Source organism: Pyrus communis, chromosome 9 (genome assembly GCF_041283825.1).
Source record: "Pyrus communis isolate YQ-2024b chromosome 9, ASM4128382v1, whole genome shotgun sequence".
Lineage (NCBI taxonomy): Eukaryota > Viridiplantae > Streptophyta > Magnoliopsida > Rosales > Rosaceae > Pyrus > Pyrus communis.
Genome location: NC_142573.1, coordinates 8624926 through 8637522, shown reverse-complemented (window position 1 = coordinate 8637522; position 12597 = coordinate 8624926). Strand labels below are relative to the sequence as shown.

Below are 12597 nucleotides of genomic sequence, written 5' to 3'. Positions count from 1 at the left end.
AGCATCTGATTAGCCCTTTATAATACTACTCCTGTTTTCTTATTATTCAATATTAACCCAACTCCTATCATTCTCTTAAAAGATGTGCGCAAATAATTAATTTGACACGTAAATATAACCTTATTTACACAAAGCCCACAAAAGTGGTACATTAATACGAATGCAAATCCTCGTGGAATCCTCTTTATGAGAATTCTAGAAATCCATAAATCATATCCGTTTATCGTATATCGTGCGGTCATAAATTATTTTAAATATTTTTATATAAAATTGAATACAAATAATACCTAACAAAAACTAACCGCACGATGTACGATAAACGAACAAGATTTACGAATTCCAAGATCTTCACCAAAAGGATCCAGAGAGGATCCTGTTGGCATTAATACATCTCTTAAATATGGATTTATTGTTTACCCAAGTTGGTTGTAGCTGTGTGTTTTATGATTTATCATCTACCCTTAAGTTTGAATCTCAGTTTTTTTATATTTTTGATAAATTAAATGCAATTACATAAATTATATCCATTGTAGCACAATTCACTCTACATGAAATATGTTTGTTATCTTTTTTCTTATGAATGAATATTAATGAAAATGACTTCAAAACTTTGAATCTTAACAAAAAAACATTTTAATAACTTTATGTAATAGTTAAGACAAAACTCAAATTAAACAGCTCAATAAAACTGGCCCAATAAGACTCATTTCTCTCTCTCTCTCTCCCTCTTTCCTTTTCCACCTATCGCCACCCCCTCTCTTTGTTTCTCTTTCTCATTTCTCATCCCATCCACCTCTCTATCTTCTCTCTCCTTTCTCTCCTCCCATCCACCTCTCTATCTTCTCTCTCCTTTCTCTCCTCCCATCCACCTCTCATCTTTCTGTCAACTTTGCTAGAACTTCCATCAAAATGAGTAATGTGCTACGCACGTGAGGCTGAATCAAAAGACAAATATGGAAAAGCAAATGAGAAAATTTGTAGCAATTGTCCCTCAACTTTAACTTAATTGAAGAAATGGTTCCTTAATTTTAACCTAATTAGAGTAATGGTACCTAAACTTTAACCAATTTGTAGCAATGATTATTCCAACACGGCTCATTTTGATGAAATTCTGATGGAGTAGACAAAAATGACCATATATGCACGTTTTGATGAGTAAATAGACCAATTATCATAAATTTTTAGTTGAATAACTATTTCTACAATTTTCTCACAAAATAAATAAAAAAGGAAAGTGATGGGAGGAAGGAGGGACATCAGAGATAAGAGAGATATGATATTGATGTGTGAAAAAGAAGAGAGATGATGTTTGCAACAAGGGAAAGAAAAGAGAGAGATGATGGTGATGGGTGAAGAGTGGGAAAGGAAAAGATACAGGAGGGAGGGAGGGAGAGAGAGGGGTAGAGATGCGTGGGACTTACTTGTTAATTTATTGGGTGTATTCAATTGGGATTTTGAAGGATTTTAATTCTTTTAATAAATCTAGGGGTATTCAATCAAGATTTTAAGTGATTCTCTGAAATCCAAGATGTATTCAATTATAATTTTAAGATAGTTTATTAAAATCTTTAGAAATCTAGGTGTATTCAACTAGGATTTTAAATAAATTTATAACATTCCAAGTGTATTCAATTAGAAATTGATTTTAAAGAATTTAAGAAAGTTGAGGAATTAGAGAGATTTCGTAGTGTATTTTAAGCATCCACAAATCTCACCTCTTCCTATGAGATTTCGAGGGAATTGAATCAAAATTTCATAGGAAATCTCTACAAATCAATTAAACTTCATAAAAATCCATTAATATTTCTCAAATTCTTAATTGAATACACCTTCCTTATTTTAAGTTTTTTTTTCTGATCATATTAAGTTTTTAGTCATTTTCATTAAATAAAATTATTCGATTTTTTTTTTTAAAAGAAAAAACTTGGATAAACTTAAGAAAGGAACAAAACAAAAAAAATTAAAAGTTAAGACACATTATTGCTAGTGTATTGTGAGATTAAATCTACTATTTATTTCTTAATGTAAATAATCTTGTTTGTTAAAAAAAAAATAAATAAATAAAGAGGGTTGAATACCGTACACGGCACAACGATTGACGCTTCACTTTCTTTGCAGTTGTTGCCATATTTAACCCTACTCGGGAAAATCCATTTTTGCGCGAAATTTTGAAATCAAAGTACCTATAATTTCCAAAATATCATCTCCACGCGGCACAATCCTGAAGCGAGTACACATCCAGCTACCCCAGCGAGTACAGAAAACTTTTATCTCCTTAACCTGTTGGGGCTGGCCTAGCTGTCTATATATACACATGGCAACCATGACGGTGGGAACCAAATCTCTCTCTCTCTCTCTAGAATTCACGTTTCGTTTTCACCAATTTCTCACAAAACCCCCTAAATTCCAGTTTGCACCCAAATCCGCGGCCAAAAGTCCCGACTTTCACCTCCCCCCGATCTCTCCAGTGTTCGATTGCGCTCGATATCTCGCCGGAAATCGGAATCCGGAATCCGATCGGCGATCGCAGCTTTTTGAGAAATCGTTTGGTAACAAGAAAGTCGCATGAGCTGGTTGGGAGAGCTCGGTTTTTCAAAGAGGACATTGAATTCCAATTCCAATCACTTCATTACGTGTCTCTTGATCTTCATTCTCCATTACTCCCCTCAATTGCCTCTTAGCATTCTTAAATTCGAGAAGAAAGCCCTCGATCCTTTATTATTATTATTATCTAATTTTAATTTTAATCCCAGTTTAAATTTAAATTTTAATTCCAATACCAATTTCGATTTGAATCACCATGGCGTCTGGAAGCAAGAGTAATCCCCAATTGCGAAGAGGTCCGTTCACATTTACCTTTTTAATTTCCATGTGGGGTTTAAAAGTTCGTTTCTTTTAACGGTTTTACTGCTTTGTTAATCCTGGATTTTTTGTAAAATTAATTTGTTTGGTATTTTTGGCTTGCAAATTCAGCTCTTTGCTCAAATGGTGAGAAGAGGCAGCGATCGGCGCCGTCTCCTTCTGTAATAGTTATAGGCGGCGGCATGGCGGGTGTTTCAGCCGCTCGTGCTCTTCACGATGCTTCAATTCAGGTACCCGGATGGAAATCCCAGCTCAGTGTTTTGCACATTGAAGTTTGCAGTTATGGGTTTGGTTAAATTTTGAATTTTGATGGTCAGGTTGTGCTGTTGGAGTCTCGAGATAGACTTGGCGGTCGAGTTTGCACCGATTACTCATTCGGTTTCCCTATTGATTTGGGTGCATCATGGTAAGCCAAGAATGTGGATTGCCTGCTTGTAATAGGGATTCGATTCGCCTGAATTTTGAATTCGGATGACTGGAATTTAGAAGCCTAAATTTTGTTGTTTGATGCTTCAGGTTGCACGGAGTATGCAAAGAGAATCCATTGGCACCATTGATTGGGAGACTGGGGTTACCCTTATACCGTACGAGTGGAGATAACTCTGTGTTATATGACCATGACTTGGAAAGGTACTAATTTCTTCCTCTAACTGAGACTCCTTTTATGTAGGTGTTGTATTGAAATGATGTGAATTTTAAATGTTGTTCAATTTGGGGTTGTCGGTGATCATTGCTTTAGTTTTACAGTGCTTGGTTCTTTGTTTTTGGGTCTAAATTGTTTCGTCGCTTTATACTCCTACATTCTAGTATATGACCAAGGTATGCCGTCGACAATTTACAGTATTACCAGCAGTCTTCAATATAATATATATATGGTTGATACGTTCAAGTGTGTTTAAATATTTGTGATGGTAATACATTGCTTTCTCTTTTCTTTGAAGTTGATTTCTTTCTCCCCGGCTGTCATATGCACCTGGATGTCTGACATTATGGAGATATTCTTGTGTTCTTTGCAGCTATGCACTCTTTGATATGGATGGGAATCAAGTTCCTCAAGATTTGGTCACGAAAGTTGGCGAAGTATTTGAGAACATTTTGAAAGAGGCAAGTCATCTGATGTGTATATTTTATTTTTCTAAAGCTATAGAATTGGGTTTTTGAAATGCTCTTATTGTTTCTTTGCTTTTATCTTAAGCCTTAAATAGTGTCTTGCCATTTTGGCCATTCTTTGATATGCTTTTGTTTCCTTAATGCAGACAGACGCGGTAAGACAGGAATTTAGTGAGGACATGCCCATCGCCCGTGCTATCTCAATTGTTTTTGAAAGGAAACCGGAATTAAGGTACATGATTTAAAATCATATTTGATTATGTTGTTTCAGTTGTTTACGTCTTGTTGGTCTAGAAATAGTTTATGGAAAGTGTTATGCTTTACGTTGGACAGGTTGGAAGGAGTAGCGCATAAGGTACTGCAGTGGTATTTGTGCAGAATGGAAGGTTGGTTTGCAGCAGATGCTGATACAATTTCACTTAAATGCTGGGATCAGGCAAGTTTCTCATCCATCAGATTACTTATAAACACATTGCCATTCTGAGTCTTAATTCAACTGTAAATTGTTATGTCAGTGTACATTAATCCGAATTTTTGGCGATTTATTTAAAAAATTTGATTCTCTTATATAGGAAGAACTGCTCCCTGGTGGTCATGGTCTGATGGTCAGGGGTTACCTCCCTGTTATTAACACCCTTGCCAAAGGTCTCGACATACGCTTGAGCCACAGGTATGCATATTTTTTTATTCATGTTGTTTTATATATGTTCGGCAATCAGCATGCAGCTTAACTAACAAGCATTGTACATTCCTGTTCTCAGGGTCACAAAAATAACAAGGCGATATAATGGGGTGAAGGTAACGGTCGAGGATGGGAGAACATTTGTTGCGGATGCTGTTGTTGTTGCTGTTCCTCTTGGTGTGCTTAAAGCAAAGAGCATAACGTTTGAGCCAAAGCTACCCGATTGGAAGGAAGCAGCCATTGAAGACCTCGGAGTGGGAATTGAGAATAAAATCGTATTGCACTTTGAAAATGTGTTTTGGCCAAACGTGGAGTTCTTAGGAGTGGTTGCTGACACATCTTATTGCTGCAGCTACTTTCTAAATCTTCACAAGGCAACTGGTCACTCTGTGCTTGTTTATATGCCTGCAGGGCAGCTGGCTAAAGACATAGAGAAAATGTCTGATGAAGAGGCTGCTAATTTTGCTTTTACGCAACTCAAGAAGATCCTTCCAGACGCTTCTACTCCGGTAATTCTTGTTTTCAAAACTCCATATCAGACACTGAAATGCGATTTAGTCTGGTTCAATCTTTGAACCCTAACTTAATTGATCCTTTTCCAACTTTGCAGATTCAGTATCTTGTTTCTCACTGGGGCAGCGATGCTAACACGCTCGGGTCCTATAGCTACGACATGGTAGGCAAACCGCATGATCTGTACGAGAAGCTAAGGGTCCCAGTGGATACCCTATTTTTTGCCGGGGAGGCAACAAGTGTGGACTTCCCAGGCTCAGTGCACGGTGCATTCGCTACTGGAGCAATGGCAGCCGAAGACTGCAGGATGCGAGTTCTTGAGCGTTATGGGGAGTTGGATTTGTTCGAGCCAGTCATGGGCGAGGAGGCTCTGTCTATACCGCTTCTTATCTCCCGGCTGTAACTTCCCGGCCGCCATCCTCTGGCTACATGAACCCAAAGTCTTGAAGATACGTTCACGTCAGATTGGCTCACATAAATTCGCCATTTCTGTTGGGGTGGCTGGGAAAGGTTGTGAAAAATTACCGTTTTCCTTGTGGATCAAGCTGTGGTGTTTGTCTTTGCAGGTCTCATGTGAGTGGCATATCTGTATTTGCACGATCACTGAATTAGTATATTATTATTATTATTATTATTATAAAATATAGCCCAAGAATAGGTAACGGAATATTATAAATAAATTGTGATATTTAGTAGGCCTCCGTTTAATTCGCGGTCTTTTCTGTTGGTTTTAGATAAACCGTTACCCGAATTACAAAGTAGAATTTGAATACTACAACTTATCAGCCGCTCAGCGTTGGTTGATTTTCTCATTTGGCCGCTGCTGCTGCTGCAGCTTTTCCTTCCAAATCAATACAAACAATATATTAAAGTAATATTAATTGATATTATCGTTAATGGTCAAATGTGTGGGTAAATCTGATTTTGAACTAATTATTAGTATTATTTTCACCGTTTAAATTTATATTTAAGCTGTTAGATTTTTTTATTACCGTTAAAAAGCTGTTGGATTTACAAAAAGATGTAGTTGGTCTCGCCACAAGGATCATAACCCAGGAGGCACGACAGCCCTGGATGACAACGGCTCAACGATCTCAATCGTAGAAACTGGGCTTGTTGTGAGCCCACCCGCAGCGAATCTCCCGGTCATGTTTGCTTTTGACGCGCGGGACCACCACTTCCCCCTTCACGTGTTGCTGCAGCTTGCCGGGCCCTCTTCCCACTTGCATTTCTTATCCATCGAGGGTGGATGCAAGCACCAAATGCCCACTTCCGAACCCAAATTCCTGTTTTTGTCACCCTCAAAATACATTCTTTGGAGATGATCTGTTGAAGACAGCCTAAGATTCTTATATGCAGTATCTAACTATTGATTTTTCAAACCAACTCGGTAGTACGCCATGGGAGAAAAATTGTATTTATACTAGTGGAGATGGAGCTGAGGATGGTGAACATAGGACTGTTGGCGTGGTGCCTGGTGGCACTACTCGAGAGGTGTTATTAATTCACATGCTACAATATACGTTGACAATATAATTGATATTGTATGAAATTAGAATATAATATTTGATAAAATAAAAAAAATAATACGCGTTATGTAAAGTGAATTTGTAACGCTACATAACCGTGTGCCGGTTGCGTAACACCTGCCCTCCAAAACTGAGAGAATGAGAAGATACAATTGATACAACTCAAGAAAATGAATATGTGAATTTCATTTAGATAAATACTTTGCTCAGTTAAACCACATACATTTACAGAGCTGAGCAAAAGTATTGCTAAAAACCAGCCCTCCAAAAATGAAAACAAAACAAAGAATAAAAGAAAAAAAAAATCTCCTATATTTTCACTTCTCCAATGCACAAAAACCAAATGAGCTTCTGCTTCCCTCGCTTTCGTTTCTTCTCGTAATACGCTCTAAAAAATGTTTCCTTTCAACAGATGAATGAGATGAGAGTTAAGCAGATTCCGAGTTCCCCGAGTGGCTCTTTCAGAGGGAGACATCAGAGAACAGAGCTGAAGCTTTCAATAGGATCAGATTCTTCAAGCATGGAAGCTGCCTGGAAGCAGTCTATGGCATCCCCTATTCGTCCATCATCTCTGTGAATCATTCCCAAGTAATACCAAGCCTTTCGATTGCTAGGATCGATCCTTAATGCATCCGAGAGCAAGCTCCTTGCCACAGGCAACGCCGTTGATCCCATCTTTGACAGAAGAGCGGCAATCAAAATCTTGCACGGAACATAACAGGGTTCTAGCAGAAGACAATCGATATAAGTGGCTAGAGCTTCCTGAATCTGTCCCTGTCCTTCAAAGATGACACCTACACATGATGTAACTTAACAGTCAACATAATGCACATCAAATGATCACATTACATTTCTATAAAGGTACACGGCTTCGGTGCCACGTTAGGTCCCCTAGTGTTGGAAGTGTTTGAAAGTTCTGTCGCACTATTTAGTTCCTTCATGATTAAAACTCACCCTTGAAAGACACTTTGGAGATTTCATGCATCACTTTCTAGGAAATAGAATAGAAATGCCTTTGAAATCCATTAATTATAGTACATGAGTTACCTTCGGCGTGCAGCGTTTCTGCAGAGTGTTGCTTCAGCTCTCTGGCTTTACTCAAACAAATTTCAGCATCCTTCCAATATGAAAGGCTAGAGTATAAGTCTGATAATCCATGCCAAACTTCAAATTCATTGACTTTATCATTCTCAACCTACATAAAAAGGCGAACAAAAACATAGGAAGGAACAACTTGTTGAGAAAATATTTAAAATGTAATTTTAGATACACAAAATATTGCATCAGAAATGATTTTGAAAATGAAAGAGGAACAAGTAAATGTTAATCGAATGGCAACAACTACTCGTTTCCCAGTTACTAGACAGTGCCACACACCTTGGTATATTTTAAAGTTTGTCCATCTTTTAAAGTGCAGAACTAGGCCCCCCTTGTAAATCAAACTCATAACCACTTTTAAGCACCCCTACCCCTGCCCCAACCCAACCGATATCTTCAGATAAAGCAACTTAATCCAGCGTTCACATACCAACCCCAATATCTGAAAAAAACTACGTGAATGAAACAATCAGATCAAATTTCTAAACTTCCTCCCAAAATATTGCAGATTCACAATATAATATCACTATCCCACCACTACAAATAATAGCTTAGGGAGGACTCTTATATTTAGGAGGAATCTGGATAGACTCTATTTTGATACAAAGTGAAGAACGTAAAGCAGTAGTCAGAATGTTAACCTGAAGACTAATTCTGAGAGGCCCAAGGGATTTCCTTTGAGCTTGAACCAAAGCAAGAAGGTTACGATAAGTTTCAATTGCATCCATGGGTAACGATTGGGAGATTTTTAGCTTTGCTTTAAGCCTGAGAAGTGGCCCTTGTTCCCATTTTGCGGTCTCATCTAAAGCAGCATCAGTGACCACATGAGCTTCTGAAAATCGTTGTTGAGCAGACAAAACAAGAGCGAGCAACCTCCAACCTTTTATTAGGCAGCCCCCTGTTTGATCAATGAACTTTTTTGCATAGCGCAAAGCAGTATCTAGATTTCGGTGCTCAGCGTAGTGAACACCCAACTCGAAAGCCAAATCTGAATTGTTTGGCTCCAAATTAATGGCCTCATTTAGTGATTTCAGTGCTTCAGACTGAAGACGAGACCTCTCGAAGTCAGACGAAGAAACTTTTGCTTGCTTCACCAAACAAAGACCCAACAAGCGAAGTCCCACACCCTTTAAATATTCATCCAACCCCTGAGCATTGCTAATAGCCCTTTGTGCATATCCCACTCCCTCAGCTGCAACATGGGAATCCTCACTGCAGATTTTGGCGGCCAATAACAATGCCATGAGTTCCTCTGGTCGTTCATGTTTGTGCAAAGACTTCCTTAATAGGTTCAAAGCCTCTTGGTTCTGTCCTGCTCCACAATAACAAAGGGCTAAAGAATTCCAACGATCAACACGGTGATATACTCCAGGCATGATTTCTTCAAGTTGCTTGGCTAAAACAAAAGTTTGGTTGCATAAAGATAAAGCAAACGTTAGATGTTCCATCAATGATGAATCCCATTTCGTTTTACCTAGGGATAATTTTCTCAAAAGGATCATCAAAAGCAGAATAGCCTCCTCCAGATTATTTTTAGGGACATATGAACCTTCAACCTGAGCACCTAAACTGGGTGGACCAGCCTCTACTCCACTATACAGCAAAAACACAGCAAACCCTTTCTGAATTCTTGCACAGCAGTCGTTGTCAAGGTTCCATTGACTAAGTAGGGCACGTCTATAAGCAGATATTGCTTCTTGAGGGTAGCCAGCTTGCTTCCAAAGCTCGGGAAGAAGCTCCACAGATTGGCTGACTGTCTCTTGTAATCTGCCATCTACTTGTGCATCAGGTATGCCCTGATGGAATATTTTTTCCACGGCATCAAGAACATTGTTGCATTCATTAGCAGCTTCTGCAAACACAAAAAACAAGATTCCAATTTACTTTAATTCAAACTTACAAGGTAAAAGATAATGGAAAACTGTCACTTAAATTACTGGAACAATACCAAACCTTTTAATCTCCCAAGCTTTTGTAGAGACTTGGCTTTTAAGTATATGGCATCAAGAACGAGAGTAGCAGCATGCTGTGGGACTGTATGCTGTGAGTCAGAACGAGATCGGCCCTTCTTAGAAGGTGTTTTCTCAGCAAGATTAGGTTGCAATCGCTCTATGGCAGCTTGAAGATCAATGCCATCAAACACACGAAGTGCACCTTCCAGGTTACCTCTTTGATACTCCAGCTTTCCAAGAAGGGCTCTTGCTTCCTGTAGATTATCAGAAACGAGTGTTTTTTTCATCTTGGATAAGTCATAATCAATCATCAAAGCACAACTCTGATTGGTGCTAATAGTCGTACAGAAAGAGATAAAATTATGGAAAAGATGGTTTCTTTTTTACACCTATCGATGATGACATAAACTAACCTCGAAATTGAGTGATAACCCTTCTCGTAATGAAGATTCTGCCTCCTGAATATTTCCTTCATCAAGCTTGGCCTGAACCTCTGTTGCTTTCATGGAATTCCCATTTGCAGAGAATTCAACCACCATGCCTTCCTCATACTCTCCAGACTCCATTGATTGGCTCACGATTATCTGCTCCCTCACCCCTTGTTCACAAATTTCACCTTTGTCCCGGTCTCTAATCCATTCAACACTTAGCTGACAAACATACAAATGCCATGGTTCTTATAAGTCAAACAGGAAAATCAATTGAAGTATAAAACATAATTTGTGTAAAAACATCCAGCTACCCTCACACATTCTGCGCATGTGTACTAATTCCATGTGTACATCTACATTAACTTGTATAGCAAAAAAGTCAAAAGCTGTAAACTGTAAACTTTCACTTAATTGAAACAAAACCTTACAATGCATTACAACCTTCACGCCACTCGACCAAGTTAGCATTGCATCCCAGGTAGCAAAAACACATAAGATAGCGGGAAAATCTGGGGGAAATTGTTCTAGTTAAACTGAAAATTATACCAAAACTTTGAGGGGAGGGTATTGGAAGCCGAAGAAAAAACTGAATCTTAGGTTTCCCCTATCTAACCTGTAACACATTTCATCTCAGCTAAGCCCAAATGCATATGACTAGAAGCTATTCCATTTCCCAAAATTTCTCAGCAGAGAAACAGATGGTTAAGTACTACATTACTAATATCTATATAATCTACAGTTTCACGTAACGAACAATGCCAAAGCAAAATTACCAATCTACAGATCCAATGCAATCCAATTAAGGTGAAAGAAGAAAAGTAAAGTCAAACTATCATTTGGTTGCTAAGAAAATGTGATAATTTGAAAAGAAAAGTGATCAAAAATCATAAATTTACAAGCTTTCATAATCCAGGGCCCAAAAAGCAACATTTTCTGTCAATATCCATTTAGTTGGTACCGACATTTCGAAATTCCAAAAGAACCCCATCTGAAAAACACAACCTTTCACAATTTCATCACATTGCCATTCCATTTTATTTCATTTTCTCTGTCAACTTTCTCACCAACAAAACACCTTTCAAAATCCCCACTTCCTAATAATTGCTCACCTTCCCTGTCGTACCAGATTCAGATCACGGCACGCTGAAAACGACGGAGCTGAATATCGAATTCCCGCGACGGAACGCGACCAGTGGGGGGAGAATCCGCGGAAGCGGTGTGTTCGGTAAGTGAGAAAATTCAGGGCGTTTGTGAGGCGGAGAGGATGCGTGTGTGATCTGAGAGAATGTTAAAGTATTATGCATTTAATGGGGTTATCTGCGGCTGCGACATAAAAATAAACGTTCTTCTTCTTCTCCACCTTCTCCTTCTGTCTATATTATTTTATTTCATTCTTGGGGGTAAATCTCAAGTTTAAAATTGGTTTTTATGGAAAACAATGAACAGTGTTAACAATGGATGGTTCCCTAGAATCTTTTATCTAATTTAAATACCAATTGTTATAACGATGTATCGGTATTTTTTTTATTTGATTTTCGTTAAAGGTAAATTTGAACAAAATTATTACAGCAAATGAAAAGTTTAGTCCACTCTCTTACTAGTGATGTTAATAATATCGAATATATTAAAAAAATCCAAGTTATGAGCGGGCACTAGTATTATAGGACGAGGATTTAAGCTAAGTTTTATTTTTCTTTTTATATGAAGGGCATTTGGGAAATGGGGAATTGAATTCGGGATTTTGTGTACAAGGATGACTGACACATGACCGAAGTTGAGACGTGCTTGCCATCACATGAGGGTGACGTAGCCCAGTGCACAACAGAAGTGATGATAATAATAAGAAAATGCGACTAAGTAAAAACCAAAACTAAACTTACTTAAACTAGAGATAATATGTAAGTGCGTGAAAGTGATCAAGTATAAGATACACACATATCAAAGCATAGGTAAATGAAAGTGCAATCGAACTAACTAAGTATTAATTGTACAAACAGGGAGAAGATCCTTACAGTTATTTAGTAGATTGTTAGAACCACCGAGAAGTCCTCGTGAGCCACCAAGATGTACAACTACTTAGGATCTGAAGGGGCGCAAAATAGAAGGGTGAGTGGGCAAAAAAAAAATTGTTTGAAAACACATTTATCTTTTCTGAACATAATAACCCCTCATTGTAAAACACGTATAGTTCCAGAAAATAATACTACGTATATACATACGAATACCAATGCACAAGGGCAGTAAAAATTGAAGTATGCCATGCCATAACGTTTCAGCACTAAAGGATGTAAGTTAGGTGAAATCAATATAAAATAATATACTAGTCGGAGTCACCTAATGTGACATGTATGACTAGACCTATAGCTCATCAATTTATGCTAGCACACGAGTTGAAACCACCTATTGTGGTTTGTACGACA

At 38.1% G+C, this 12597-nt stretch overlaps 2 protein-coding genes across 7 annotated transcripts; one reads left to right on the top strand and one right to left on the bottom strand.

Moving 5' to 3' along the window:
* The first annotated feature begins 2304 nt into the window (after window positions 1-2304).
* On the top strand, window positions 2305-7586 carry LOC137739950 (polyamine oxidase 2). 4 transcript variants are annotated; one of them, XR_015966522.1, is made up of 11 exons: window positions 2332-2840; window positions 2974-3092; window positions 3180-3268; window positions 3379-3492; window positions 3879-3966; window positions 4119-4204; window positions 4306-4408; window positions 4545-4642; window positions 4734-5163; window positions 5265-5740; window positions 7109-7586. XR_015966522.1 is itself a non-coding variant. In XM_068479705.2 (10 exons), exons 1-10 carry the CDS (start codon window positions 2801-2803, stop codon window positions 5568-5570), a joined length of 1473 nt encoding a protein of 490 aa, XP_068335806.2. In that variant the 5' UTR covers window positions 2305-2800; the 3' UTR covers window positions 5571-5979. The 4 variants fall into 4 exon arrangements, 3 of the variants coding, with proteins under 3 accessions (XP_068335806.2, XP_088556117.1, XP_088556119.1); XM_068479705.2 differs by lacking the exon at window positions 7109-7586 and having other exon boundaries at window positions 2305-2840; window positions 5265-5979; XM_088699991.1 differs by lacking the exon at window positions 7109-7586 and having other exon boundaries at window positions 3879-3970; window positions 4123-4204; window positions 5265-5979.
* LOC137741083 (protein NPG1-like) lies at window positions 6864-11573 on the bottom strand. Of its 3 annotated transcripts, XM_088699990.1 has the most exons (7): window positions 11287-11536; window positions 10160-10396; window positions 9748-10000; window positions 9269-9646; window positions 8436-9190; window positions 7744-7891; window positions 6864-7490 (listed from the first exon to the last, which is right to left on the bottom strand). In XM_088699990.1, exons 2-7 carry the CDS (start codon window positions 10310-10312, stop codon window positions 7171-7173), a joined length of 2007 nt encoding a protein of 668 aa, XP_088556116.1. In that variant the 5' UTR covers window positions 10313-10396; window positions 11287-11536; the 3' UTR covers window positions 6864-7170. The 3 variants fall into 3 exon arrangements, with proteins under 3 accessions (XP_088556116.1, XP_068336988.2, XP_088556115.1); XM_068480887.2 differs by having other exon boundaries at window positions 8436-9646; window positions 11287-11573; XM_088699989.1 differs by lacking the exon at window positions 11287-11536 and adding an exon at window positions 10606-10777 and having other exon boundaries at window positions 8436-9646.
* Between the last annotated feature and the right edge of the window lie 1024 nt (window positions 11574-12597).

What these genes read in the sequence shown, in the direction of transcription:
- LOC137739950 (XM_068479705.2), top strand. Translation starts at nt 2,801, where the DNA reads ATGGCGTCTGGAAGCAAGAGTAATCCCCAATTGCGAAGAG. An exon ending in TTCACGATGCTTCAATTCAG is followed by an intron (nt 3,093 to 3,179) that starts GTACCCGGATGG and finishes TTTGATGGTCAG; the next exon opens with GTTGTGCTGTTGGAGTCTCG. An exon ending in GAAAGGAAACCGGAATTAAG is followed by an intron (nt 4,205 to 4,305) that starts GTACATGATTTA and finishes TACGTTGGACAG; the next exon opens with GTTGGAAGGAGTAGCGCATA.
- LOC137741083 (XM_068480887.2), bottom strand. Translation starts at nt 10,312, where the DNA reads ATGGAGTCTGGAGAGTATGAGGAAGGCATGGTGGTTGAATTCTCTGCA. An exon ending in GGTTATCACTCAATTTCGAG is followed by an intron (nt 10,001 to 10,159) that starts GTTAGTTTATGT and finishes GATAATCTACAG; the next exon opens with GAAGCAAGAGCCCTTCTTGG. An exon ending in AAAGCTTGGGAGATTAAAAG is followed by an intron (nt 9,647 to 9,747) that starts GTTTGGTATTGT and finishes TTGTGTTTGCAG; the next exon opens with AAGCTGCTAATGAATGCAAC.